The sequence below is a fragment of the Plectropomus leopardus genome, chromosome 9 (genome assembly GCF_026936395.1).
Source record: "Plectropomus leopardus strain MGB_pleo_1.0 chromosome 9, ASM2693639v1, whole genome shotgun sequence".
Taxonomy (NCBI): domain Eukaryota; kingdom Metazoa; phylum Chordata; class Actinopteri; order Perciformes; family Serranidae; genus Plectropomus; species Plectropomus leopardus.
In genome coordinates, this window is record NC_142184.1 from 22436301 (window position 1) to 22462509 (window position 26209).

A 26209-nucleotide genomic window follows, 5' to 3' on the forward strand; every position below is an offset into this window, starting at 1 on the left:
TTTGTGTGCTTGTCTCCAGTGTGGAGACCTCTCCCTGTTAGGGGTCCTGCCTCTGACCCCTGTGTGACCTTTGTGCACACCGCCAGCAGCACAGCCACGTGGGCAGAGAGGAGGGAAGAAGGGGTTGTTTGTTCACATGCATAAGAGAGCCACCATGAACTAACTAATGTTTTTCTGTCGAAGTGACAAATGTGAACAATTTTTGATATTAGTCCTTTATTAAGCAATAGCTGAAGCAAGCATCTGTTGAATAGGTTGTTATGTGACTGCTTGGGAATGTTTGCGCCGACAATGCATGTCAATTAAATGTGCTTGTTTTTGCCATTGATTGCCGTTTGCAGATTATAATTGAAAGTGTCTGACAACATTATAAAAAGGAACCCTTGCAGAGATAGACCTTTTTGGTAAAGATTAAGAACCTTACAGATGCAGAAACAGCACCAAAATATCCATTGCCAAAGCCACCAGACTCCAATAAAATAAACAGTGATTTTATCATCATAAAAAACACTTTATTCAAAATCAAAAGAAACAAAATAAGAATTTAATGTGTTTAATGTGAATAAATGTGTTCCACTGTTCCGTCGTTCCACTGTTCCTGCTATCACCAATTCTGGTTTAGTTAAAAAGAAAAAAGTAAATTCACCCAGTTAGGTGTAACAATATCTTGGCTCTGCACACACTAAATTTTTTTTTTTTTTTTTAAATTGAGTCCGATAAAATTGCCAAAAATGATTTTGGGACTGTTACTGGTGAAACTGAAAATCTTACTCTTGAACAAAACCTTTTTCCCTGTAGGGATTGTTGATCATAATGCTATATTGCTGCCATACACTTGGAATAACAATCTGAGCCTGTCAAACACTTTGGGTGGACATAAATTGATGATGCACATATTCCTCAGGTGGTTCCATTGCAATCTGTATTGCGGCTGCTAGCTGCAGCTCTTGCCCAGTACTGGACCAATAAAAAAAAAAAAAGCATTGTTCCTATTAGTAGCTTAAACACCAAAAACTTAGGAAAATATGGTCCAGGTTATAGTTGGAAATTAGCACAGTACCAGTCAAATGCTGGTAAAATATATAAGTGGCTGCTAGATTGTCTTTGCTCACTTGCCAAAAAAACATTGTTTATCTATTGAGTGGTCGGTACATTGTGGAAACCAGCAGCTACAGTGGGATGTTAACTTCCAACCCTGGTCCAGGTTGAAAATCACTAGTTACCCTCTAACACAAGAGCATTTAAATGTTGGAAGTAGATTTTTTTGTAGATTTATCCATAAATATCAATAGAAAGCTATTCCAAAAAGATTCTGATTATCAGTTAATATTTTTGGATTGATGAAGCAAAGCACCAAACACTTACGGGTTCCAAAGATTAAGAATTAATGAAAATCACTGTTACACTTAGATTATTGACCCATTTCCACCTGTGTCGTTTATTTCTTAAAGGTTTTCTTCTCAAACTCATCATGATGGCTAAACCTAACAGAACAAAAATATACTCTGAGCTGCACTATAGAAACATAGATAGCAAAAAAATGCAAGTGTATCTAAGCTTGAATTCTTTTAAGGTTCTGCATCCCTAAAAAAATGCAGCAAGATCCTCTGATCTTAATAGCAACTTTGTACCCAGTGTTTATATTGACACATCATTTTCACCCACTGCTGCTCTTTCAGGCTCTGTGGGAGGTCTTTTCATGGATGGGGAGGACTCAGCCACAGCAAACCCTGTGGAGGACATCAGCAAGTGGAGTGTGGAGGACGTGTGTGGCTTTATAAGCAGCCTGGCTGGATGTGCTGAATACACACAGGTGAGGACATAGTGAGAGGGAGGAGAGAGAGAGAAAAGGGGATGGAGGCCAGGGGCAGGCTAACTTTTAACCATAGAAGAACAGTGACCAAGACATAATACATAGTGCAACACAACTTTAGTTATTCAAATCAAATCTCATCATGTTCAGGTAATACACTTAAACCAACACATCAGTATATTTTTTCCCAAATTTATCACGTATGTGTGTAGATGCATGAATGGTCATGTTAACAATTGCAGCCATATTTGTGGGCATTGTATGAATGAGGGAGAGTGAGCAGTGCATGCACATCTGTAGCGGGTGTGTGAATGAAATATGTATTTTTCTCAATAGCGATTTTTGTTCCTGAATGAAATACCCAGAATTTGAGAAAAATGAATCAAGCTTCCATTTAGTCACATCCATCTTTAACAATATAGTATATCATTTAAAAAATGATTTTTTAAAAAATGTCAGTAAATTATGTAGTTGAAATAAAAATTTCATAGTATAGTATGTTGATTAAAAAAAAGAAAAGAAAAGTCATGAAAAGTTATAATACAGTATTTCTTCCCAAAAACCCCCCATGAAAATGTCATAGTATAGTATCTCGATCAAAAAATGATCAAAACGTAATAGCATCGTATTTTGGTCAAAAAATCATGAAAACATTATAGTACAGTATTTTCGTCCAAAAATTCCTAAAAACAACAAAGTCTAGTATTTCTCCCAAAACTTAATCAAAACAGCACTGTACAGTATGTCAGTCAAAAAAAAATATGAAATGAAAAAATGTCATAGTATAATATGTCGTCCGAAAAACCAGAAAAACATCATAGTATAGTATGTCATCCAAAAAATCATCGAAACGTCATAGATTACAATGTCGTCCAGAAACTTATTAAAATGTTACAGTATAGTATATCATCCAAAAATCCTAGATGTTGTTGTACAGTATGTCGGTCAAGAAGTCATTAAAACATCGAAGAATAGTATTTCGTCCAAAATATAATAAAAATGTTACTGTACAGTATGTCGGTCAATATTTCATCCAAAAATCATCAAAACGTATTAGTATGGTAAGTCAATAAAAGAAAAATCTAAATGTTACAATAGTATGTTGTACGTCATATGTATAGCATTTCACTCCAAAATGTCAGTATAGTATGTCACTCAAAAATCATCAAAAATTTCATACTATAGTATGTCACTCAAAACTCAGAATAAACATCATACTGTTGTATATTACTCAAAAATAATCAGAAACATCATACTATAGAATGTCGCTCGAAAATAATCAAAAACATCATAGCAAAATATGGCGAAAAATCTCAAATTTTGACATGTCCCAAAGATGGCTGGAAACAGCATATTATAGCCTGTAGAGACACACCATGGTAAAGCATGTCGGAAAAAAAAGGCCAAAAATGTCATAATGTAGCATGTCTAAAAAATGGCTAAAGTTTAATATGGCGAAATCTCAAAATATGACATGTCCCAAAAACGACTGAAAACACCTAAAAACAGCATTAAATAGCATGCAGAGACATGACATAACAAAGAAAGTTGAAGAAAAACTGCGAGAAAACACCATAATACAGCATGTTGAAAAAATGACCAAAAAAAGGCAAGGCTATAGTATGGCAAAAAACGTCAAAATATGACATGTCCCAAAATCTGCTGAAAACACTTCATAACAGTATAACATTGCGTCCTGAGACACGCCATAGCAAAGAAATTTGAAAAAGCAACCAAAAACACCATAATAAGACATGTTGAAAAAATGACCGAAAAAGGCAAGGCTATAGTATGGCAAAAATGTCAAAATATGACATGCTCCAAAAACAGCCTAAAACACCTCAAAACAGCATTAAATACCGTGCTGAGACACGCCATAGCAAAGAAATTTGAAAAAACAGCCAAAAACACCATAATAAGACATGTTGAAAAAATGACCGAAAAGGCAAGGCTATAGTATGGCAAAAAATGTCAAAATATGACATGTCCCAAAAACAGCTGAAAACACCTTAAAACAGTATAAAATAGCGTGTAGAGACATGCCATAGCAAAGAAAGTTGAAAAAACAGCCAAAAACTCCATAATAAGACATGTTGAAAAAATGACCGAAAAGGCAAGGCTATAGTATGGCAAAAATGTCAAAATATGACATGTCCCAAAAACAGCTTAAAACGCCTCAAAACAATCTATAATAGCGTGTAGAGACATGCCATAGCAAAGAAAGTTGAAAAAACTGCCAAAAACACCATAATAAGACATGTTGAAAAAATGACCAAAAAGGCAAGGCTATAGTATGGCAAAAAATGTCCAAATATGACATGTCCCAAAAACAGATGAAAACACCTCAAAACAGCATTAAATAGCGTGTAGACACATGCCATAGCAAAGAAAGTTGAAAAAACAGCCAAAAAAACCATAATAAGACATGTTGAAAAAATGACCGAAAAGGCAAGGCTATAGTATGGCAAAAATTTCAAAATATGACATGTCCCCAAAACAGCCTAAAACACCTCAAAACACACTATAATAGCGTCTAGAGACATGTCATAGCAAAGAAAGTTGAAAAAACAGCCAAAAACACCATATTACAGCATGTTGAAAAAATGAACGAAAAAGCAAGGCTATAGTATGGCAAAAATGTCAAAATATGACATGCCCCAAAAACAGCTGAAAACACCTCAAAACAGTATAAAATAGCGTGTAGAGACATGCCATAGCAAAGAAAGTTGAAAAAACAGCCAAAAACACCATATTAAGGCATGTTGCAAAAATGAACGAAAAGGCAAGGCTATAGTATGGCAAAAATGTCAAAATATGACATGCCCCCAAAACAGCCTAAAACACCTCAAAACAGCATTAAATAGCATGCTGAGACACGCCATAGCAAAGAAATTTGAAAAAACAGCCAAAAACACCATAATAAGACATGTTGAAAAAATGACCGAAAAGGCAAGGCTATAGTATGGCAAAAATGACAAAATATGACATACCCCAAAAACAGCCTAAAACACCTCAAAACAGTATTAAATAGTGTGCTGAGACACGCCATAGCAAAGAAATTTGAAAAAACAGCCAAAAACACCATAATAAGACATGTTGAAAAAATGAACGAAAAGGCAAGGCTATAGTATGGCAAAAATGTCAAAATATGACATGCCCCAAAAACAGCTGAAAACACCTCAAAACAGTATAAAATAGCGTGTAGAGACATGCCATAGCAAAGAAAGTTGAAAAAACAGCCAAAAACACCATAATAAGACATGTTGAAAAAATGACTGAAAAGGCAAGGCTATAGTATGGCAAAAAATGTCAAAATATGACATGTCCCAAAAACAGCCTAAAACACCTCAAAACAATCTATAATAGTGTCTAGAGAAATGTCACATCAAAGAAAGTTGAAAAAACAGCCAAAAACATCATATTAAGGCATGTTGCAAAAATGAACGAAAAGGCAAGGCTATAGTATGGCAAAAATGTCAAAATATGACATGTCCCAAAAACAGCTGAAAACACCTCAAAACAGTATAAAATAGCGTGTAGAGACACGCCATAGCAAAGAAATTTGAAAAAACAGCCAAAAACACCATAATAAGACATGTTGAAAAAATGACCAAAAAGGCAAGGCTATAGTATGGCAAAAATGTCAAAATATGACATACCCCAAAAACAGCTGAAAACACCTCAAAACAATATAATATAGCTCGTAGAGACATGTCATAGCAAAGAAATTTGAAAAAACAGCTAAAAACACCATATTAAGGCATGTTGCAAAAATGAACGAAAAGGCAAGGCTATAGTATGGCAAAAATGTCAAAATATGACATGTCCCAAAAACAGCTGAAAACACCTCAAAACAGCATTAAATAGTGTGCTGAGACACGCCATAGCAAAGAAATTTGAAAAAACAGCCAAAAACACCATATTAAGACATGTTGAAAAAATGAACGAAAAGGCAAGGCTATAGTATGGCAAAAATGTCAAAATATGACATGTCCCAAAAACAGCCTAAAACACCTTAAAACAGAATGAAATAGTGTGTAGAGACATGTCATAGCAAAGAAAGTTGAAAAAACAGCCAAAAACACCATAATAAGACATGTTGAAAAAATGAACGAAAAGGCAAGGCTATAGTATGGCAAAAATGTCAAAATATGACATGCCCCAAAAACAGCTGAAAACACCTCAAAACAGTATAAAATAGCGTGTAGAGACATGCCATAGCAAAGAAAGTTGAAAAAACAGCCAAAAACACCATAATAAGACATGTTGAAAAAATGACTGAAAAGGCAAGGCTATAGTATGGCAAAAATGTCAAAATATGACATGTCCCAAAAACAGCTGAAAACACCTCAAAACAGTATAAAATAGCGTGTAGAGACACGCCATAGCAAAGAAATTTGAAAAAACAGCCAAAAACACCATAATAAGACATGTTGAAAAAATGACCAAAAAGGCAAGGCTATAGTATGGCAAAAATGTCAAAATATGACATGTCCCAAAAACAGCCTAAAACACCTCAAAACAATATAATATAGCTCGTAGAGACATGTCATAGCAAAGAAATTTGAAAAAACAGCTAAAAACACCATAATAAGACATGTTGAAAAAATGAACGAAAAGGCAAGGCTATAGTATGGCAAAAATGTCAAAATATGACATGCCCCAAAAACAGCTGAAAACACCTCAAAACAGTATAAAATAGCGTGTAGAGACATGCCATAGCAAAGAAAGTTGAAAAAACAGCCAAAAACACCATAATAAGACATGTTGAAAAAATGACCGAAAAGGCAAGGCTATAGTATGGCAAAAAATGTCAAAATATGACATGTCCCAAAAACAGCCTAAAACACCTCAAAACAATCTATAATAGCGTCTAGAGACATGTCATAGCAAAGAAAGTTGAAAAAACAGCCAAAAACACCATAATAAGGCATGTTGAAAAAATGACCGAAAAGGCAAGGCTATAGTATGGCAAAAATGTTAAAATATGACATGTCCCAAAAACAGCCTAAAACACCTCAAAACAATCTATAATAGCGTCTAGAGAAATGTCACATCAAAGAAAGATGAAAAAACAGCCAAAAACATCATATTAAGACATGTTGAAAAAATGAACGAAAAGGCAAGGCTATAGTATGGCAAAAATGGCAAAATATGACATGCCCCAAAAACAGCTGAAAACACCTCAAAACAGTATAAAATAGCGTGTAGAGACATGCCATAGCAAAGAAAGTTGAAAAAACAGCCAAAAACACCATATTAAGGCATGTTGCAAAAATGGCCAAAAAGGCAAGGCTATAGTATGGCAAAAATGTCAAAATATGACATGCCCCAAAAACAGCTGAAAACACCTCAAAACAATCTATAATAGCGTGTAGAGACATGCCATAGCAAAGAAAGTTGAAAAAACAGCCAAAAACACCATAATAAGACATGTTGAAAAAATGAGCGAAAAAGCAAGGCTATAGTATGGCAAAAATGTCAAAATATGACATGTCCCAAAAACAGCTGAAAACACCTCAAAACAATATAATATAGCTTGTAGAGACATGTCATAGCAAAGAAAGTTGAAAAAACAGCTAAAAACACCATATTAAGACATGTTGCAAAAATGAACGAAAAGGCAAGGCTATAGTATGGCAAAAATGTCAAAATATGACATGTCCCAAAAACAGCTGAAAACACCTCAAAACAGTATAAAATAGCGTGTAGAGACACGCCATAGCAAAGAAATTTGAAAAAACAGCGAAAAACACCATAATAAGACATGTTGAAATAATGACCGAAAAGGCAAGGCTATAGTATGGCAAAAATGTCAAAATATGACATGCCCCAAAAACAGCTGAAAACACCTCAAAACAGTATAAAATAGCGTGTAGAGACATGCCATAGCAAAGAATGTTGAAAAAACAGCCAAAAACACCATATTAAGGCATGTTGAAAAAATGAACGAAAAGGCAAGGCTATAGTATGGCAAAAAATGTCAAAATATGACATGTCCCAAAAACAGCCTAAAACACCTCAAAACAGTATAAAATAGCGTGTAGAGACATGCCATAGCAAAGAAAGTTGAAAAAACAGCCAAAAACACCATAATAAGACATGTTGAAAAAATGACCGAAAAGGCAAGGCTATAGTATGGCAAAAATGTCAAAATATGACATGTCCCAAAAACAGCTGAAAACACCTCAAAACAGTATAAAATAGCGTGTAGAGACACGCCATAGCAAAGAAATTTGAAAAAACAGCCAAAAACACCATAATAAGACATGTTGAAAAAATGACCGAAAAGGCAAGGCTATAGTATGGCAAAAATGTCAAAATATGACATGCCCCCAAAACAGCCTAAAACACCTCAAAACAGCATTAAATAGCGTGCTGAGACACGCCATAGCAAAGAAATTTGAAAAAACAGCCAAAAACACCATAATAAGACATGTTGAAAAAATGACCAAAAAGGCAAGGCTATAGTATGGCAAAAATGTCAAAATATGACATACCCCCAAAACAGCCTAAAACACCTCAAAACAGTATTAACTAGTGTGCTGAGACACACCATAGCAAAGAAATTTGAAAAAACAGCCAAAAACACCATAATAAGACATGTTGAAAAAATGAACGAAAAGGTAAGGCTATAGTATGGCAAAAAATGTCAAAATATGACATGTCCCAAAAACAGCCTAAAACACCTCAAAACAGTATTAAATAGCGTGCTGAGACATGCCATAGCAAAGAAATTTGAAAAAACAGCCAAAAACACCATAATAAGACATGTTGAAAAAATGAGCCAAAAAGCAAGGCTATAGTATGGCAAAAAATGTCAAAATATGACATGTCCCAAAAACAGTCTAAAACACCTCAAAACAATCTATAATAGCGTCTAGAGACATGTCATAGCAAAGAAAGTTGAAAAAACAGCCAAAAACACCATATTAAGGCATGTTGAAAAAATGAACGAAAAGGCAAGGCTATAGTATGGCAAAAAATGTCAAAATATGACATGTCCCAAAAACAGCCTAAAACACCTCAAAACAGTATAAAATAGCGTGCTGAGACACGCCATAGCAAAGAAATTTGAAAAAACAGCCAAAAACACCATAATAAGACATGCTGAAAAAATGAGCCAAAAAGCAAGGCTATAGTATGGCAAAAAATGTCAAAATATGACATGTCCCAAAAACAGTCTAAAACACCTCAAAACAATCTATAATAGCGTCTAGAGACATGTCATAGCAAAGAAAGTTGAAAAAACAGCCAAAAACACCATATTAAGGCATGTTGAAAAAATGAACGAAAAGGCAAGGCTATAGTATGGCAAAAAATGTCAAAATATGACATGTCCCAAAAACAGCCTAAAACACCTCAAAACAGTATAAAATAGTGTGCTGAGACACGCCATAGCAAAGAAAGTTGAAAAAACAGCCAAAGACACCATATTAAGGCATGTTGAAGAAATGAACGAAAAGGCAAGGCTATAGTATGGCAAAAATGTCAAAATATGACATGTCCCAAAAACAGCCTAAAACACCTTAAAACAGTATAAAATAGCGAGTAGAGACACGCCATAGCAAAGAAAGTTGAAAAACAGCCAAAAACACCATAATAAGACATGTTGAAAAAATTACCGAAAAGGCAAGGCTATAGTATGGCAAAAATGTCAAAATATGACATGTCCCAAAAACAGCCTAAAACACCTCAAAACAGTATTAAATAGTGTGCTGAGACACGCCATAGCAAAGAAAGTTGAAAAAACAGCACAAAACATCATATTAAGGCATGTTGAAAAAATGAACGAAAAGGCAAGGCTATAGTATGGCAAAAATGTCAAAATATGACATGTCCCAAAAACAGCCTAAAACACCTCAAAACAGTATTAAATAGCGTGCTGAGACACGCCATAGCAAAAGACATTTGAAAAAACAGCCAAAAACACCATAATAAGGCATGTTGAAAAAATGACCGAAAAGGCAAGGCTATAGTATGGCAAAAATATCAAAATATGACATGTCCCAAAAACAGCCTAAAACACCTCAAAACAGCATTAAATAGCGTGCTGAGACACGCCATAGCAAAGAAAGTTGAAAAAACAATAAAAACACCATAATAAGACATGTTGAAAAATGAACGAAAAGGCAAGGCTATAGTATGGCAAAAATGTCAAAATATGACATGCCCAAAAACAGCTGAAAACACCTCAAAACAGTATAAAATAGCGTGTAGAGACATGCCATAGCAAAGAAAGTTGAAAAAACAGCCAAAAACACCATAATAAGACATGTTGAAAAAATTACTGAAAAGGCAAGGCTATAGTATGGCAAAAATGTCAAAATATGACATGTCCCAAAAACAGCCTAAAACACCTCAAAACAGTATTAAATAGCGTGCTGAGACACGCCATAGCAAAGAAATTTGAAAAAACAGCCAAAAACACCATAATAAGACATGTTGAAAAAATGAGCCAAAAAGCAAGGCTATAGTATGGCAAAATGTCAAAATATGACATGTCCCAAAAACAGTCTAAAACACCTCAAAACAATCTATAATAGCGTCTAGAGACATGTCATAGCAAAGAAAGTTGAAAAAACAGCCAAAAACACCATATTAAGGCATGTTGAAAAAATGAACGAAAAGGCAAGGCTATAGTATGGCAAAAAATGTCAAAATATGACATGTCCCAAAAACAGCCTAAAACACCTCAAAACAGTATAAAATAGTGTGCTGAGACACGCCATAGCAAAGAAAGTTGAAAAAACAGCCAAAAACACCATATTAAGACATGTTGAAAAAATTACCAAAATGGCAAGGCTATAGTATGGCAAAAATGTCAAAATATGACATGTCCCAAAAACAGCTGAAAACACCTCAAAACAGTATAAAATAGCGTGTAGAGACATACCATAGCAAAGAAAGTTGAAAAAACAGCCAAAAACACCATATTAAGGCATGTTGAAGAAATGAACGAAAAGGCAAGGCTATAGTATGGCAAAAATGTCAAAATATTACATGTCCCAAAAACAGCCTAAAACACCTCAAAACGGTATTAAATAGCGTGCTGAGACACGCCATAGCAAAGAAATTTGAAAAAACAGCCAAAAACACCATAATAAGACATGTTGAAAAAATTACCGAAAAGGCAAGGCTATAGTATGGCAAAAATGTCAAAATATGACATGTCCCAAAAACAGCCTAAAACACCTTAAAACAGTATAAAATAGCGTGTAGAGACATGCCATAGCAAAGAAAGTTGAAAAAACAGCCAAAAACACCATATTAAGGCATGTTGAAGAAATGAACGAAAAGGCAAGGCTATAGTATGGCAAAAATGTCAAAATATGACATGTCCCAAAAACAGCCTAAAACACCTCAAAACAATATAATATAGCTTGTAGAGACATGTCATAGCAAAGAAAGATGAAAAAACAGCCAAAAACACCATAGTAAGGCATGTTGAAAAAATGACCGAAAAGGCAAGGCTATAGTATGGCAAAAATGACAAAATATGACATACCCCCAAAACAGCCTAAAACACCTCAAAACAGCATTAAATAGCATGCTGAGACACGCCATAGCAAAGAAATTTGAAAAAACAGCCAAAAACACCATAATAAGACATGTTGAAAAAATGACCGAAAAGGCAAGGCTATAGTATGGCAAAAATGACAAAATATGACATACCCCAAAAACAGCCTAAAACACCTCAAAACAGTATTAAATAGTGTGCTGAGACACGCCATAGCAAAGAAATTTGAAAAAACAGCCAAAAACACCATAATAAGACATGTTGAAAAAATGAACGAAAAGGCAAGGCTATAGTATGGCAAAAATGTCAAAATATGACATGCCCCAAAAACAGCTGAAAACACCTCAAAACAGTATAAAATAGCGTGTAGAGACATGCCATAGCAAAGAAAGTTGAAAAAACAGCCAAAAACACCATAATAAGACATGTTGAAAAAATGACCGAAAAGGCAAGGCTATAGTATGGCAAAAAATGTCAAAATATGACATGTCCCAAAAACAGCCTAAAACACCTCAAAACAATCTATAATAGCGTCTAGAGACATGTCATAGCAAAGAAAGTTGAAAAAACAGCCAAAAACACCATAATAAGGCATGTTGAAAAAATGACCGAAAAGGCAAGGCTATAGTATGGCAAAAATGTTAAAATATGACATGTCCCAAAAACAGCCTAAAACACCTCAAAACAATCTATAATAGCGTCTAGAGAAATGTCACATCAAAGAAAGATGAAAAAACAGCCAAAAACATCATATTAAGACATGTTGAAAAAATGAACGAAAAGGCAAGGCTATAGTATGGCAAAAATGGCAAAATATGACATGCCCCAAAAACAGCTGAAAACACCTCAAAACAGTATAAAATAGCGTGTAGAGACATGCCATAGCAAAGAAAGTTGAAAAAACAGCCAAAAACACCATATTAAGGCATGTTGCAAAAATGGCCAAAAAGGCAAGGCTATAGTATGGCAAAATGTCAAAATATGACATGCCCCAAAAACAGCTGAAAACACCTCAAAACAATCTATAATAGCGTGTAGAGACATGCCATAGCAAAGAAAGTTGAAAAAACAGCCAAAAACACCATAATAAGACATGTTGAAAAAATGAGCGAAAAAGCAAGGCTATAGTATGGCAAAAATGTCAAAATATGACATGTCCCAAAAACAGCTGAAAACACCTCAAAACAATATAATATAGCTTGTAGAGACATGTCATAGCAAAGAAAGTTGAAAAAACAGCTAAAAACACCATATTAAGACATGTTGCAAAAATGAACGAAAAGGCAAGGCTATAGTATGGCAAAAATGTCAAAATATGACATGTCCCAAAAACAGCTGAAAACACCTCAAAACAGTATAAAATAGCGTGTAGAGACACGCCATAGCAAAGAAATTTGAAAAAACAGCGAAAAACACCATAATAAGACATGTTGAAATAATGACCGAAAAGGCAAGGCTATAGTATGGCAAAAATGTCAAAATATGACATGCCCCCAAAACAGCTGAAAACACCTCAAAACAGTATAAAATAGCGTGTAGAGACATGCCATAGCAAAGAATGTTGAAAAAACAGCCAAAAACACCATATTAAGGCATGTTGAAAAAATGAACGAAAAGGCAAGGCTATAGTATGGCAAAAAATGTCAAAATATGACATGTCCCAAAAACAGCCTAAAACACCTCAAAACAGTATTAAATAGTGTGCTGAGACACGCCATAGCAAAGAAATTTGAAAAAACAGCCAAAAACACCATAATGAGACATGTTGAAAAAATGACCGAAAAGGCAAGGCTATAGTATGGCAAAAAATGTCAAAATATGACATACCCCAAAAACAGCTGAAAACACCTCAAAACAATATAATATAGCTTGTAGAGACATGTCATAGCAAAGAAATTTGAAAAAACAGCCAAAAACATCATATTAAGGCATGTTGAAAAAATGACCGAAAAGGCAAGGCTATAGTATGGCAAAAATGTCAAAATATGACATGTCCCAAAAACAGCCTAAAACACCTTAAAACAGTATAAAATAGCGTGTAGAGACATGCCATAGCAAAGAAAGTTGAAAAAACAGCCAAAAACACCATAATAAGACATGTTGAAAAAATGACCGAAAAGGCAAGGCTATAGTATGGCAAAAATGTCAAAATATGACATGTCCCAAAAACAGCTGAAAACACCTCAAAACAGTATAAAATAGCGTGTAGAGACACGCCATAGCAAAGAAATTTGAAAAAACAGCCAAAAACACCATAATAAGACATGTTGAAAAAATGACCGAAAAGGCAAGGCTATAGTATGGCAAAAATGTCAAAATATGACATGCCCCCAAAACAGCCTAAAACACCTCAAAACAGCATTAAATAGCGTGCTGAGACACGCCATAGCAAAGAAATTTGAAAAAACAGCCAAAAACACCATAATAAGACATGTTGAAAAAATGACCAAAAAGGCAAGGCTATAGTATGGCAAAAATGTCAAAATATGACATGTCCCAAAAACAGCCTAAAACACCTTAAAACAGTATAAAATAGCGTGTAGAGACATGCCATAGCAAAGAAAGTTGAAAAAAACAATAAAAACACCATAATAAGACATGTTGAAAAAATGACCGAAAAGGCAAGGCTATAGTATGGCAAAAATGTCAAAATATGACATGTCCCAAAAACAGCTGAAAACACCTCAAAACAGTATAAAATAGCGTGTAGAGACACGCCATAGCAAAGAAATTTGAAAAAACAGCCAAAAACACCATAATAAGACATGTTGAAAAAATGACCGAAAAGGCAAGGCTATAGTATGGCAAAAATGTCAAAATATGACATGCCCCCAAAACAGCCTAAAACACCTCAAAACAGCATTAAATAGCGTGCTGAGACACGCCATAGCAAAGAAATTTGAAAAAACAGCCAAAAACACCATAATAAGACATGTTGAAAAAATGACCAAAAAGGCAAGGCTATAGTATGGCAAAAATGTCAAAATATGACATACCCCCAAAACAGCCTAAAACACCTCAAAACAGTATTAACTAGTGTGCTGAGACACACCATAGCAAAGAAATTTGAAAAAACAGCCAAAAACACCATAATAAGACATGTTGAAAAAATGAACGAAAAGGTAAGGCTATAGTATGGCAAAAAATGTCAAAATATGACATGTCCCAAAAACAGTCTAAAACACCTCAAAACAATCTATAATAGCGTCTAGAGACATGTCATAGCAAAGAAAGTTGAAAAAACAGCCAAAAACACCATATTAAGGCATGTTGAAAAAATGAACGAAAAGGCAAGGCTATAGTATGGCAAAAAATGTCAAAATATGACATGTCCCAAAAACAGCCTAAAACACCTCAAAACAGTATAAAATAGCGTGCTGAGACACGCCATAGCAAAGAAATTTGAAAAAACAGCCAAAAACACCATAATAAGACATGCTGAAAAAATGAGCCAAAAAGCAAGGCTATAGTATGGCAAAAAATGTCAAAATATGACATGTCCCAAAAACAGTCTAAAACACCTCAAAACAATCTATAATAGCGTCTAGAGACATGTCATAGCAAAGAAAGTTGAAAAAACAGCCAAAAACACCATATTAAGGCATGTTGAAAAAATGAACGAAAAGGCAAGGCTATAGTATGGCAAAAAATGTCAAAATATGACATGTCCCAAAAACAGCCTAAAACACCTCAAAACAGTATAAAATAGTGTGCTGAGACACGCCATAGCAAAGAAAGTTGAAAAAACAGCCAAAGACACCATATTAAGGCATGTTGAAGAAATGAACGAAAAGGCAAGGCTATAGTATGGCAAAAATGTCAAAATATGACATGTCCCAAAAACAGCCTAAAACACCTTAAAACAGTATAAAATAGCGTGTAGAGACACGCCATAGCAAAGAAAGTTGAAAAAACAGCCAAAAACACCATAATAAGACATGTTGAAAAAATTACCGAAAAGGCAAGGCTATAGTATGGCAAAAATGTCAAAATATGACATGTCCCAAAAACAGCCTAAAACACCTCAAAACAGTATTAAATAGTGTGCTGAGACACGCCATAGCAAAGAAAGTTGAAAAAACAGCACAAAACATCATATTAAGGCATGTTGAAAAAATGAACGAAAAGGCAAGGCTATAGTATGGCAAAAATGTCAAAATATGACATGTCCCAAAAACAGCCTAAAACACCTCAAAACAGTATTAAATAGCGTGCTGAGACACGCCATAGCAAAGACATTTGAAAAAACAGCCAAAAACACCATAATAAGGCATGTTGAAAAAATGACCGAAAAGGCAAGGCTATAGTATGGCAAAAATGTCAAAATATGACATGTCCCAAAAACAGCCTAAAACACCTCAAAACAGCATTAAATAGCGTGCTGAGACACGCCATAGCAAAGAAAGTTGAAAAAACAGCCAAAAACACCATAATAAGACATGTTGAAAAAATGAACGAAAAGGCAAGGCTATAGTATGGCAAAAATGTCAAAATATGACATGCCCCAAAAACAGCTGAAAACACCTCAAAACAGTATAAAATAGCGTGTAGAGACATGCCATAGCAAAGAAAGTTGAAAAAACAGCCAAAAACACCATAATAAGACATGTTGAAAAAATTACCGAAAAGGCAAGGCTATAGTATGGCAAAAATGTCAAAATATGACATGTCCCAAAAACAGCCTAAAACACCTCAAAACAGTATTAAATAGCGTGCTGAGACACGCCATAGCAAAGAAATTTGAAAAAACAGCCAAAAACACCATAATAAGACATGTTGAAAAAATGAGCCAAAAAGCAAGGCTATAGTATGGCAAAAAATGTCAAAATATGACATGTCCCAAAAACAGTCTAAAACACCTCAAAACAATCTATAATAGCGTCTAGAGACATGTCATAGCAAAGAAAGTTGAAAAAACAGCCAAAAACACCATATTAAGGCATGTTGAAAAAATGAACGAAAAGGCAAGGCTATAGTATGGCAAAAAATGTCAAAATATGACATGTCCCAAAAACAGCCTAAAACACCTCAAAACAGTATAAAATAGTGTGCTGAGACACGCCATAGCAAAGAAAGTTGAAAAAACAGCCAAAAACACCATATTAAGACATGTTGAAAAAATTACCAAAATGGCAAGGCTATAGTATGGCAAAAATGTCAAAATATGACATGTCCCAAAAACAGCTGAAAACACCTCAAAACAGTATAAAATAGCGTGTAGAGACATACCATAGCAAAGAAAGTTGAAAAAACAGCCAAAAACACCATATTAAGGCATGTTGAAGAAATGAACGAAAAGGCAAGGCTATAGTATGGCAAAAATGTCAAAATATTACATGTCCCAAAAACAGCCTAAAACACCTCAAAACGGTATTAAATAGCGTGCTGAGACACGCCATAGCAAAGAAATTTGAAAAAACAGCCAAAAACACCATAATAAGACATGTTGAAAAAATTACCGAAAAGGCAAGGCTATAGTATGGCAAAAATGTCAAAATATGACATGTCCCAAAAACAGCCTAAAACACCTTAAAACAGTATAAAATAGCGTGTAGAGACATGCCATAGCAAAGAAAGTTGAAAAAACAGCCAAAAACACCATATTAAGGCATGTTGAAGAAATGAACGAAAAGGCAAGGCTATAGTATGGCAAAAATGTCAAAATATGACATGTCCCAAAAACAGCCTAAAACACCTTAAAACAGTATAAAATAGCGTGTAGAGACATGCCATAGCAAAGAAATTTGAAAAAACAGCCAAAAACACCATAATAAGACATGTTGAAAAAATGACCAAAAAGGCAAGGCTATAGTATGGCAAAAAATGTCAAAATATGACATGTCCCAAAAACAGTCTAAAACACCTCAAAACAGTATAAAATAGCGTGTAGAGACATGCCATAGCAAAGAAAGTTGAAAAAACAGCACAAAACATCATATTAAGGCATGTTGAAAAAATGAACGAAAAGGCAAGGCTATAGTATGGCAAAAATGTCAAAATATGACATGTCCCAAAAACAGCCTAAAACACCTCAAAACAGTATTAAATAGCGTGCTGAGACACGCCATAGCAAAGAAAGTTGAAAAAACAGCCAAAAACACCATATTAAGGCATGTTGAAAAAATTACCGAAAAGGCAAGGCTATAGTATGGCAAAAATGTCAAAATATGACATGTCCCAAAAACAGCCTAAAACACCTCAAAACAGTATTAAATAGCGTGCTGAGACACGCCATAGCAAAGAAAGTTGAAAAAACAGCCAAAAACATCATATTAAGGCATGTTGAAAAAATGAACGAAAAGGCAAGGCTATAGTATGGCAAAAATGTCAAAATATGACATGTCCCAAAAACAGCCTAAAACACCTCAAAACAGCATTAAATAGCGTGCTGAGACACGCCATAGCAAAGAAAGTTGAAAAAACAGCCAAAAACACCATAATAAGACATGTTGAAAAAATGAGCCAAAAAGCAAGGCTATAGTATGGCAAAAAATGTCAAAATATGACATGTCCCAAAAACAGTCTAAAACACCTCAAAACAATCTATAATAGCGTCTAGAGACATGTCATAGCAAAGAAAGTTGAAAAAACAGCCAAAAACACCATATTAAGGCATGTTGAAAAAATGAACGAAAAGGCAAGGCTATAGTATGGCAAAAAATGTCAAAATATGACATGTCCCAAAAACAGCCTAAAACACCTCAAAACAGTATAAAATAGTGTGCTGAGACACGCCATAGCAAAGAAAGTTGAAAAAACAGCCAAAAACACCATATTAAGACATGTTGAAAAAATTACCAAAATGGCAAGGCTATAGTATGGCAAAAATGTCAAAATATGACATGTCCCAAAAACAGCTGAAAACACCTCAAAACAGTATAAAATAGCGTGTAGAGACATACCATAGCAAAGAAAGTTGAAAAAACAGCCAAAAACACCATATTAAGGCATGTTGAAGAAATGAACGAAAAGGCAAGGCTATAGTATGGCAAAAATGTCAAAATATTACATGTCCCAAAAACAGCCTAAAACACCTCAAAACAGTATTAAATAGCGTGCTGAGACACGCCATAGCAAAGAAATTTGAAAAAACAGCCAAAAACACCATAATAAGACATGTTGAAAAAATTACCGAAAAGGCAAGGCTATAGTATGGCAAAAATGTCAAAATATGACATGTCCCAAAAACAGCCTAAAACACCTTAAAACAGTATAAAATAGCGTGTAGAGACATGCCATAGCAAAGAAAGTTGAAAAAACAGCCAAAAACACCATATTAAGACATGTTGAAAAAATTACCAAAATGGCAAGGCTATAGTATGGCAAAAATGTCAAAATATGACATGTCCCAAAAACAGCTGAAAACACCTCAAAACAGTATAAAATAGCGTGTAGAGACATGCCATAGCAAAGAAAGTTGAAAAAACAGCCAAAAACACCATATTAAGGCATGTTGAAGAAATGAACGAAAAGGCAAGGCTATAGTATGGCAAAAATGTCAAAATATGACATGTCCCAAAAACAGCCTAAAACACCTTAAAACAGTATAAAATAGCGTGTAGAGACATGCCATAGCAAAGAAATTTGAAAAAACAGCCAAAAACACCATAATAAGACATGTTGAAAAAATGACCAAAATGGCAAGGCTATAGTATGGCAAAAATGTCAAAATATGACATGTCCCAAAAACAGCTGAAAACACCTCAAAACAGTATAAAATAGCGTGTAGAGACATACCATAGCAAAGAAAGTTGAAAAAACAGCCAAAAACACCATATTAAGGCATGTTGAAGAAATGAACGAAAAGGCAAGGCTATAGTATGGCAAAAATGTCAAAATATTACATGTCCCAAAAACAGCCTAAAACACCTCAAAACAGTATTAAATAGCGTGCTGAGACACGCCATAGCAAAGAAATTTGAAAAAACAGCCAAAAACACCATAATAAGACATGTTGAAAAAATTACCGAAAAGGCAAGGCTATAGTATGGCAAAAATGTCAAAATATGACATGTCCCAAAAACAGCCTAAAACACCTTAAAACAGTATAAAATAGCGTGTAGAGACATGCCATAGCAAAGAAAGTTGAAAAAACAGCCAAAAACACCATATTAAGACATGTTGAAAAAATTACCAAAATGGCAAGGCTATAGTATGGCAAAAATGTCAAAATATGACATGTCCCAAAAACAGCTGAAAACACCTCAAAACAGTATAAAATAGCGTGTAGAGACATGCCATAGCAAAGAAAGTTGAAAAAACAGCCAAAAACACCATATTAAGGCATGTTGAAGAAATGAACGAAAAGGCAAGGCTATAGTATGGCAAAAATGTCAAAATATGACATGTCCCAAAAACAGTCTAAAACACCTTAAAACAGTATAAAATAGCGTGTAGAGACATGCCATAGCAAAGAAAGTTGAAAAAACAGCACAAAACATCATATTAAGGCATGTTGAAAAAATGAACGAAAAGGCAAGGCTATAGTATGGCAAAAATGTCAAAATATGACATGTCCCAAAAACAGCCTAAAACACCTCAAAACAGTATTAAATAGCGTGCTGAGACACGCCATAGCAAAGAAAGTTGAAAAAACAGCACAAAACATCATATTAAGGCATGTTGAAAAAATGAACGAAAAGGCAAGGCTATAGTATGGCAAAAATGTCAAAATATGACATGTCCCAAAAACAGCTGAAAACACCTCAAAACAGTATAAAATAGCGTGTAGAGACATGCCATAGCAAAGAAAGTTGAAAAAACAGCCAAAAACACCATATTAAGACATGTTGAAAAAATTACCAAAATGGCAAGGCTATAGTATGGCAAAAATGTCAAAATATGACATGTCCCAAAAACAGCTGAAAACACCTTAAAACAGTATAAAATAGCGTGTAGAGACATGCCATAGCAAAGAAATTTGAAAAAACAGCCAAAAACACCATAATAAGACATGTTGAAAAAATGACCAAAAAGGCAAGGCTATAGTATGGCAAAAAATGTCAAAATATGACATGTCCCAAAAACAGTCTAAAACACCTCAAAACAGTATAAAATAGCGTGTAGAGACATGCCATAGCAAAGAAAGTTGAAAAAACAGCACAAAACATCATATTAAGGCATGTTGAAAAAATGAACGAAAAGGCAAGGCTATAGTATGGCAAAAATGTCAAAATATGACATGTCCCAAAAACAGCCTAAAACACCTCAAAACAGTATTAAATAGCGTGCTGAGACACGCCATAGCAAAGAAAGTTGAAAAAACAGCCAAAAACACCATATTAAGACATGTTGAAAAAATTACCAAAATGGCAAGGCTATAGTATGGCAAAAATGTCAAAATATGACATGTCCCAAAAACAGCTGAAAACACCTCAAAACAGTATAAAATAGCGTGTAGAGACATGCCATAGCAAAGAAAGTTGAAAAAACAGCCAAAAACACCATATTAAGGCATGTTGAAAAAATGACCGAAAAGGCAAGGCTATAGTATGGCAAAAATGTCAAAATATGACATGTCCCAAAAACAGCTGAAAACACCTCAAAACAGTATTAAATAGCGTGCTGAGACACGCCATAGCAAAGAAAGTTGAAAAAACAGCCAAAAACATCATATTAAGGCATGTTGAAAAAATGAACGAAAAGGCAAGGCTATAGTATGGCAAAAATGTCAAAATATGACATGCCCCAAAAACAGCTGAAAACACCTCAAAACAATATAATATAGCTTGTAGAGACATGTCATAGCAAAGAAAGTTGAAAAAACAGCCAAAAACACCATATTAAGGCATGTTGAAAAAATGAACGAAAAGGCAAGGCTATAGTATGGCAAAAAATGTCAAAATATGACATGTCCCAAAAACAGTCTAAAACACCTCAAAACAATCTATAATAGCGTCTAGAGACATGTCATAGCAAAGAAAGTTGAAAAAACAGCCAAAAACACCATATTAAGGCATGTTGAAAAAATGAACGAAAAGGCAAGGCTATAGTATGGCAAAAAATGTCAAAATATGACATGTCCCAAAAACAGCCTAAAACACCTCAAAACAGTATAAAATAGCGTGTAGAGACACGCCATAGCAAAGAAAGTTGAAAAAACAGCCAAAAACACCATATTAAGACATGTTGAAAAAATGAACGAAAAGGCAAGGCTATAGTATGGCAAAAATGTCAAAATATGACATGTCCCAAAAACAGCCTAAAACACCTCAAAACAGTATTAAATAGCGTGCTGAGACACGCCATAGCAAAGAAATTTGAAAAAACAGCCAAAAACACCATAATAAGACATGTTGAAAAAATGAGCCAAAAAGCAAGGCTATAGTATGGCAAAAAATGTCAAAATATGACATGTCCCAAAAACAGTCTAAAACACCTCAAAACAATCTATAATAGCGTCTAGAGACATGTCATAGCAAAGAAAGTTGAAAAAACAGCCAAAAACACCATATTAAGGCATGTTGAAAAAATGAACGAAAAGGCAAGGCTATAGTATGGCAAAAATGTCAAAATATGACATGTCCCAAAAACAGCCTAAAACACCTCAAAACAGTATAAAATAGCGTGTAGAGACACATATAGCAAAGACATTTGAAAAAACAGCCAAAAACACCATAATAAGGCATGTTGAAAAAATGAACGAAAAGGCAAGGCTATAGTATGGCAAAAATGTCAAAATATGACATGTCCCAAAAACAGCCTAAAACACCTCAAAACAGTATTAAATAGTGTGCTGAGACACGCCATAGCAAAGAAAGTTGAAAAAACAGCCAAAAACACCATATTAAGACATGTTGAAAAAATTACCAAAATGGCAAGGCTATAGTATGGCAAAAATGTCAAAATATGACATGTCCCAAAAACAGCTGAAAACACCTCAAAACAGTATAAAATAGCGTGTAGAGACATGCCATAGCAAAGAAAGTTGAAAAAAACAGCCAAAAACACCATATTAAGGCATGTTGAAAAAATTACCGAAAAGGCAAGGCTATAGTATGGCAAAAATGTCAAAATATGACATGTCCCAAAAACAGCCTAAAACACCTCAAAACAGTATTAAATAGTGTGCTGAGACACGCCATAGCAAAGAAAGTTGAAAAAACAGCCAAAAACACCATATTAAGACATGTTGAAAAAATTACCAAAATGGCAAGGCTATAGTATGGCAAAAATGTCAAAATATGACATGTCCCAAAAACAGCTGAAAACACCTCAAAACAGTATAAAATAGCGTGTAGAGACATGCCATAGCAAAGAAAGTTGAAAAAACAGCCAAAAACACCATATTAAGGCATGTTGAAAAAATGACCGAAAAGGCAAGGCTATAGTATGGCAAAAATGTCAAAATATGACATGTCCCAAAAACAGCCTAAAACACCTCAAAACAGTATTAAATAGCGTGCTGAGACACGCCATAGCAAAGAAAGTTGAAAAAACAGCCAAAAACATCATATTAAGGCATGTTGAAAAAATGAACGAAAAGGCAAGGCTATAGTATGGCAAAAATGTCAAAATATGACATGCCCCAAAAACAGCTGAAAACACCTCAAAACAATATAATATAGCTTGTAGAGACATGTCATAGCAAAGAAAGTTGAAAAAACAGCCAAAAACACCATATTAAAGCATGTTGAAGAAATGAACGAAAAGGCAAGGCTATAGTATGGCAAAAATGTCAAAATATGACATGTCCCAAAAACAGCCTAAAACACCTCAAAACAGTATTAAATAGCGTGCTGAGACACGCCATAGCAAAGAAATTTGAAAAAACAGCCAAAAACACCATAATAAGACATGTTGAAAAAATGAGCCAAAAAGCAAGGCTATAGTATGGCAAAAAATGTCAAAATATGACATGTCCCAAAAACAGTCTAAAACACCTCAAAACAATCTATAATAGCGTCTAGAGACATGTCATAGCAAAGAAAGTTGAAAAAACAGCCAAAAACACCATATTAAGGCATGTTGAAAAAATGAACGAAAAGGCAAGGCTATAGTATGGCAAAAAATGTCAAAATATGACATGTCCCAAAAACAGCCTAAAACACCTCAAAACAGTATAAAATAGCGTGTAGAGACACGCCATAGCAAAGAAAGTTGAAAAAACAGCCAAAAACACCATATTAAGGCATGTTGAAAAAATGAACGAAAAGGCAAGGCTATAGTATGGCAAAAATGTCAAAATATGACATGTCCCAAAAACAGCCTAAAACACCTCAAAACAGTATTAAATAGCGTGCTGAGACACGCCATAGCAAAGAAATTTGAAAAAACAGCCAAAAACACCATAATAAGACATGTTGAAAAAATGAGCCAAAAAGCAAGGCTATAGTATGGCAAAAAATGTCAAAATATGACATGTCCCAAAAACAGTCTAAAACACCTCAAAACAATCTATAATAGCGTCTAGAGACATGTCATAGCAAAGAAAGTTGAAAAAACAGCCAAAAACACCATATTAAGGCATGTTGAAAAAATGAACGAAAAGGCAAGGCTATAGTATGGCAAAAAATGTCAAAATATGACATGTCCCAAAAACAGCCTAAAACACCTCAAAACAGTATAAAATAGCGTGTAGAGACACGCCATAGCAAAGAAAGTTGAAAAAACAGCCAAAAACACCATATTAAGGCATGTTGAAAAAATGAACGAAAAGGCAAGGCTATAGTATGGCAAAAATGTCAAAATATGACATGTCCCAAAAACAGCCTAAAACACCTCAAAACAGTATTAAATAGCGTGCTGAGACACGCCATAGCAAAGAAATTTGAAAAAACAGCCAAAAACACCATAATAAGACATGTTGAAAAAATGAGCCAAAAAGCAAGGCTATAGTATGGCAAAAAATGTCAAAATATGAAATGTCCCAAAACAGTCTAAAACACCTCAAAACAATCTATAATAAATCTAGAGACATGTCATGGCAAAGAAAGTTGAAAAACAGCCAAAAACACCATATTATGGCATGTTGAAAAAATGAACGAAAAGGCAAGGCTATAGTATGGCAAAAATGTCAAAATATGACATGTCCCAAAAACAGCCTAAAACACCTCAAAACAGTATAAAATAGCGTGTAGAGACACGCCATAGCAAAGAAATTTGAAAAAACAGCCAAAAACACCATAATAAGACATGTTGAAAAAATGACCAAAAAGGCAAGGCTATAGTATGGCAAAAATGTCAAAATATGACATGTCCCAAAAACAGCCTAAAACACCTCAAAACAGTATTAAATAGTGTGCTGAGACACGCCATAGCAAAGAAAGTTGAAAAAACAGCCAAAAACACCATATTAAGACATGTTGAAAAAATTACCAAAATGGCAAGGCTATAGTATGGCAAAAATGTCAAAATATGACATGTCCCAAAAACAGCTGAAAACACCTCAAAACAGTATAAAATAGCGTGTAGAGACATGCCATAGCAAAGAAAGTTGAAAAAACAGCCAAAAACACCATATTAAGGCATGTTGAAAAAATTACCGAAAAGGCAAGGCTATAGTATGGCAAAAATGTCAAAATATGACATGTCCCAAAAACAGCCTAAAACACCTCAAAACAGTATTAAATAGTGTGCTGAGACACGCCATAGCAAAGAAAGTTGAAAAAACAGCCAAAAACACCATATTAAGACATGTTGAAAAAATTACCAAAATGGCAAGGCTATAGTATGGCAAAAATGTCAAAATATGACATGTCCCAAAAACAGCTGAAAACACCTCAAAACAGTATAAAATAGCGTGTAGAGACATGCCATAGCAAAGAAAGTTGAAAAAACAGCCAAAAACACCATATTAAGGCATGTTGAAAAAATGACCGAAAAGGCAAGGCTATAGTATGGCAAAAATGTCAAAATATGACATGTCCCAAAAACAGCCTAAAACACCTCAAAACAGTATTAAATAGCGTGCTGAGACACGCCATAGCAAAGAAAGTTGAAAAAACAGCCAAAAACATCATATTAAGGCATGTTGAAAAAATGAACGAAAAGGCAAGGCTATAGTATGGCAAAAATGTCAAAATATGACATGCCCCAAAAACAGCTGAAAACACCTCAAAACAATATAATATAGCTTGTAGAGACATGTCATAGCAAAGAAAGTTGAAAAAACAGCCAAAAACACCATATTAAAGCATGTTGAAGAAATGAACGAAAAGGCAAGGCTATAGTATGGCAAAAATGTCAAAATATGACATGTCCCAAAAACAGCCTAAAACACCTCAAAACAGTATTAAATAGTGTGCTGAGACACGCCATAGCAAAGAAAGTTGAAAAAACAGCCAAAAACACCATATTAAGGCATGTTGAAAAAATGAACGAAAAGGCAAGGCTATAGTATGGCAAAAAATGTCAAAATATGACATGTCCCAAAAACAGCCTAAAACACCTCAAAACAGTATTAAATAGTGTGCTGAGACACGCCATAGCAAAGAAATTTGAAAAAACAGCCAAAAACACCATATTAAGACATGTTGAAAAAATTACCAAAATGGCAAGGCTATAGTATGGCAAAAATGTCAAAATATGACATGTCCCAAAAACAGCTGAAAACACCTCAAAACAGTATAAAATAGCGTGTAGAGACATGCCATAGCAAAGAAAGTTGAAAAAACAGCCAAAAACATCATATTAAGGCATGTTGAAAAAATGAACGAAAAGGCAAGGCTATAGTATGGCAAAAATGTCAAAATATGACATGTCCCAAAAACAGCCTAAAACACCTCAAAACAGCATTAAATAGCGTGCTGAGACACGCCATAGCAAAGAAAGTTGAAAAAAACAGCCAAAAACACCATAATAAGACATGTTGAAAAAATGACCAAAAACCGAACAATAAAATTAGTTTAAAATAAGGCCTTTGGAATTCTGTTTAA

General features: G+C 34.5%; 1 protein-coding gene across 3 annotated transcripts in view; it reads left to right on the forward strand.

The window, feature by feature from the left end:
- The window catches only part of samd11 (sterile alpha motif domain containing 11), an 86499-nt gene that overhangs the window by 53211 nt on the left and 7079 nt on the right, over positions 1 to 26209 (forward strand). For all 3 annotated transcript variants that reach the window (XM_088082241.1, XM_088082239.1, XM_088082240.1), the window contains exon 11: positions 1680 to 1813. In XM_088082241.1, coding sequence (XP_087938367.1) covers positions 1680 to 1813 — 134 coding nt within the window. The remainder of the gene's footprint in view (positions 1 to 1679; positions 1814 to 26209) is intronic.